Source organism: Protomyctophum bolini (genome assembly GCF_963924005.1).
Source record: "Protomyctophum bolini genome assembly, chromosome: 17".
NCBI classification, from domain to species: Eukaryota; Metazoa; Chordata; class Actinopteri; order Myctophiformes; family Myctophidae; genus Protomyctophum; species Protomyctophum bolini.
In genome coordinates, this window is record NC_137878.1 from 8,006,537 (window position 1) to 8,012,067 (window position 5,531).

Consider the following 5,531-nt stretch of genomic DNA (forward strand, 5'->3'; position numbering starts at 1 on the left):
ACATGGTTTACCTATTATCATTGTTCCTGTAGGAGCCCAATTGTGGCTGTATTTTGCGTGTCTTAAGTACCAGGTCTTATTCCCTAACTTGAGTAAACTAAAGACCTGGAGGCGTGATCAATGCCATTTGGCTATTCTGAGTGGCCAAAGAGCATTGATCACGCCTCCAGGTCTTTAGTTTACTCAAGTTAGGGAATAAGACCTGGTACTTAAGACACGCAAAATTTAAAGAGTCACTTATTTCACGTTGATTGGTGATGGGTGTAGGCCCCGCATTGGCGCTTCTTCATTGGTTGGAGTGCCTACATGTATGTGGGTGGCCTTCAGTAGGTTACAAAGTAGGTCTTTGCCAGCTGAGCTGATACATTTGTTGACATTTTGATTATTTATTTTGGTATTTGCTCACTCGTTTGTTATTTAATTCTTTGCACATATTTATTACAGATATATTTATTGGAAATTGTATATTGTAGTAATTGGTGCACTGAATAAGTAAACATTTCCTTTGTTTGAACATGAATAATTGTTATCATTGTTTGATAACAGGCTTACATTGGGTAATGTTATCAGCCATAACAGTTCCTTTGAAGCGTTACATTTCTTTCTGCTTGACCATTTACCCTGTCATTGTGGACAATGGTTCATGCCATCCACTCCTCGCACATGTAGGCCAACTGGAAGTCTCAATGGATAAGAGTTGTCTATCTGCTACATTGTAATTGTAATCATGGTCTGTGTGTGTGTGTGTGTGTGTGTGTGTGTGTGTGTGTGTGTGTGTGTGTGTGTGTGTGTGTGTGTGTGTGTGTGTGTGTGTGTGTGTGTGTGTGTGTGTGCGTGTGTGTGTGTGTGTGCGTGTGTGTGTGTGTGTGCGTGTGTGTGTGTGTGTGCGTGTGTGTGCATGCGCGCAGGACCAGACTGCACAAAATTAACATGAGAACATTGCAGGGCACGTTATAGAAATATGACACCACACTGCTATGCAGTGTCTGCTGTCCGCCTCGCCACGTGTGTGCACGGCACGCACGTCGCATGTGTGTGTGTGTGTGTGCGCACGTGTGTGTGTGCGGCGCGCGCGCGCGCGTGTTTGTGTGTGTGTGTGAGAGAGTAACTGTACCTCTGATTAATAATGCAAATAACCTCCAGGTGTTTGGTTGACAGTCAGTGAGAATGAATGACGCGAGTATTTACAATTGCATGAAGGGAGGAGGAGTATGTGTCTGTGAAGAGAGAAGGGAGACAGAGGAAAAGAGGAGACAGCTCCGGCTGCTCCCTTGACCGGCTGACAGACATCGTTAGCCTAATTGGCACGGAGAAAAGTTTCCTATATATAGTGCACTGTACGGTAACCTTCCGAAGCAGTCTGTCGTACTACAGTACTATTACACAATAACATTGGACACCAAAATCGACGCGAATCTATCTCAACTTATACGGCAGAATGTCTTAACAGTGTGTCTAACCATGTCACTCACACCTGGGGCTAAATTGTAGCAAATCAACACCAAAAGCCACCTGTGTGATGCCATGGGCAGATGGCGTTTACAACATCACATCAATTATTTACACATTTTGGGCTCGAGATTCTGACATTTCTGAGTGGATATATTAGACAAGACAGTTCCTCGACTCCTTACCGTCATCCAATTCCCACTTCAACTTTCTATAATGGATTCGTATAATATCGCCTCTTATTGTTGTGTGAAACCGTTGAAGTGACCATCACGTCATGTTCTGTCGCGTTTGATGTGAGAATGTCTCGTGCCCAATTAATGAAATCGACTCCGGTTCTTGAAAAGGTTCACCGAGCTCAGTCTCTCCTGGCAGCAAAAGAAGAAGACGGCGGCCTTACCTGTGGCAGAGGGGCGCTAGGCGGAGGTGGCGGAGGAGGCGGCGCGGGGGGCGGTGGAGGAGGGGGGGGCACAGGCATGACTGACTTCAGATACCTGTAGATAAGATAACACCTGTGAGTGATTGGATACCCTCTAGCAACAACAGGCAACAGACACAGCAGCAACAGGCAACAGACACAATTTGATTTATTGGTCTATGCTATAGTAGCCTAGGCTGGTATAAACATACGTAAATCCAGGACTCTCTGAAACTGGACAAATTGGTCTCCATAAGGCACTACCGGAGGATGCAACACTGTACTTGTACGCGACTGTACTTTTTGTAGCCCCAGTGTATTAGCATTATTATGTTATTTTTAACATTGCTCATCTATATTTCACCTTGTGTAAAATTGTGTTATTTGTTGTTTTGTATGTGTGATCATGTTGTACTCAGGGTGTCCTTGCAAAAGAGAGCATATGCTCTCAATGGTCTCCCCTGATTAAATAAAGGTCAATACAAAACTAAATCTGACTTGCTTTTAATTTTTTATCCCACAATTTTGTAACCCATTTTCCACCCCTGTGTCAATTATCTAATGTGATCCTGGGCTCTACACACCCTCCGCCAACCTAGTCCCCATATATGGGGGACAAGGGGAGAGCAACGGACTTGAACTCATGCTTCCTTCATGCCTGAGTGTCCAAGTTGCTCCTTTACACCTGACAGGGGGGAGTTTCCCTGGTTGGACGTAGCGTGTGGAAGGAACACGTTATTCCAACCAGTTCCTTTCCCCTCCATCAGGCACATCATGCTTATGATGACACTCGTAGGCGGTTTTCTGTGTGTGTCCTCCTATGAGACATGAAATTGAAAAATATCGCACCATTTTATCATCATGAGCATTATTAATGAGGATTTTTATATATTTTTTATATGAAGATAGGTTGAAAATGGGCGATGTCATGTGGTCCTTGAAGTACATTGAGGTACAACCCCGCTCGCCAAATGTATTCGGACACGGCTGCACCGACCGCCGGGGGTGGCGAGCGACGTAACCGAACTCCGGGACGGAGGACTTTCATTTTCCATGACACACAGAAGCAGCAGCTATACCACCATGTTGGGCTGGACATGGGGTCAGATTATGTGACCTCTTCCTTGAGTTCCTTCTCCTCCGAACAGGAAGAGCTTTCAACAACCCCAGCCTCACAAAACAGGAAACAGTGAGCTGCTCCTTCCTCTCCGGGGGAAATCTGAGACACCCCTCCCCTCCCCTCCCCTCCCCCCTCCCCTCCCTCTTGTTTTCCCACAATGCCCGGTGGAGGGGCAGAGGACAGAAACAATGGTGCATGTTGTGTGGAAAGTTAACAAGTCACCACCCCCCTAACCCGTAGAGTCGACCCTCACTGGCCAAATGCTTTTCACCGTCACTATGTGTGCAGAGTGCAGACCGACTGGAAAACATATCAGTGCAGCTCTTGAGGAACATGTTATCAAGTTAGTGAGGGGAAACACAAGATCTCTTTCCAGACTCGCTGAATGATTACACAAGGAGATGCCGCAGATTCTAAAAGATCTCTTGTGGCTCGAGTCTAGGTATCAATTGCTGAAGGTGGTCATGTCATTATAAAGACAACCTATATACCCATAGCCGAAAGCAGACCCTTGTGTACCCCCCCATCTACTTATTTCTCTTCATGCAAGCTGCAATTTTGGAAGTTATAGCCATCTATATCTGTGTGTCTGTTGTGCACACATTAATCCAGGACACACACGTTATCGATATGCAGATTCCATGTGGATTCATTTCTGTGGTCCAGCTGGTTTTGTTTTTAACATATCAGTTAAGTGTGTTACACTGCACTTCAATTTTTTAAGTGTGGTATATTATAAATACAACCCGAATCATTGTTTGATTCAGGAAAGCCCCTCACCTGAGGTCACCGTAGTTCATCCTTAACCTTAACGCATTCTGATTCAAACTTAGAAACCAGTCATTGTTGTTGGCAACTTGATTACAGCACTATAGCAACAGCAGCTGGTATAATCACAGAGTCTGAGACCTCCTCCCACGGTAATGACATCATTAAACGATCACAAGCTTGTCCAAAATAATGTCCATGGGACTGAGACGAGAATAACTCTTTGTGAAGTTTACCTATGACTTTTGCTACTACAGGGAAAACATAACGTTACTATATTGTTTTTACTCTTTGGTTGCTCTTTCTTTGCACTCTTTATTCTATCCCTGTGCTTTTTTTTGCTATTTGCTGTGTTTTTGTTGTTTTGAATGTTATACGCCACCTACGCTGCTGCACTGTCTGAAGGAAGCCAAACGAAAATAAGTTGTGCTCTTATGTACCTGTACACGAGATGGAACAATAAAGTACAACCTTGAACCGTGAACCTTTGAAGGCTGTTCATTTTAAAATGTCAGCTGCCAGGATACTTAGCAATTAAAGTGCAGTGGTGTAAAGTAGCTTGTGCTATTAGGTCTACTTGAGTATATATTTCAAATTTCCAATACTTTTACGATCTACTCCACGACTTGTCTTTTACTCCACTACATTTATTTGAAAACCTTAGTTACTTAATTACTTAATTATTATTACAATTGCATTGCCTACTTCAGCCCTACCTGTATATATGACTTGAAACGGGACATTCTGCATAACAAGTACTTTTACCTTTGGTACATTTTGAAGCCAATAGGCCCACTTTAGCATCAGTTATATTTAGAATTTTCAGATACTTACTTTATCCACCACTGTTATAGTGAAGTATGGGACAAGACCTGTTTGTGTTTGCAGTGCTTTGCTAATTCCTGGCCTGAGGTCTTAAATGTGAAGTTAACTGATGTGAATCACTTGCTTCTTTGAGCCTGTGTGTGTGTGTGTGTGTGTGTGTGTGTGTGTGTGTGTGTGTGTGTGTGTGTGTGTGTGTGTGTGTGTGTGTGTCTGTGTACGTGTGTGTGTGTGTGTGTGTGTGTGTGTGTGTGTGTGCGCGTGAGAGAGAGAGCTGTTGTCTCTATGCAACTGACAGGCTATCCCTTCTTTCTATTTCTGTCTGCATATGGCTATCTGTGTCAAGTTGCTTCTACAGTCACAGTCAATGTTTTTTTTTTTTTGTTTTTTTTTAATGAGGCTATGCTGGTCAACAGATGGTGAGGCTCAGACAGAGCAGGTGTGAGGTACTGATACAGAACAGAACAGTTATTGGTTCTGCATGCATGCTGCATGTCTGACGTTTACACACATGCACTACGTCTGGCACTGCCCTGCAACTGACACAGAATAAGTTTACTCCAATCAATTGTTTATGCTTCATTATAAAGCTTGAGGCAAACGCCAGAGAGATACATTTAGCCAGCCTAATACGGCCGTACCCACTGCAAGACAGAAGCAATAAGAACCAGGTGAACAGGTTACAAATCAGGTATATAGGCAGGCCTATATATTCTATAGCATATGCTGCAGGAACAGAAAAAAACATTGATAAGCCCCACTGATAGTCTTTCGGTACCTACACTAGTCTGTGGTTGCCCGTTATTTCCAAACATTACATGCATGTGTGGACTCAGTAGCCTATAGTCAGAGCTTCAGACAAATTAGCCCATTCATGTTGAATACATTACAGAAGTATCGTAAATGTATAGGCCTACTTACTAGTTTGACGATGGACGATTGTTTTGCAAACCG

The 5,531-nt window shown here is 43.6% G+C and overlaps 1 protein-coding gene across 1 annotated transcript in view; it reads right to left on the reverse strand.

Moving 5' to 3' along the window:
• The window catches only part of wipf3 (WAS/WASL interacting protein family member 3), a gene marked incomplete at its 5' end in the record, with an annotated part of 18,721 nt that extends 14,934 nt beyond the window's left edge, over positions 1-3,787 (reverse strand). The window contains 2 exons of the mRNA XM_080787057.1: positions 1,850-1,943; positions 3,768-3,787. Of these exons, the coding sequence (XP_080643183.1) occupies positions 1,850-1,943; positions 3,768-3,787 (114 nt within the window). The remainder of the gene's footprint in view (positions 1-1,849; positions 1,944-3,767) is intronic.
• Between the last annotated feature and the right edge of the window lie 1,744 nt (positions 3,788-5,531).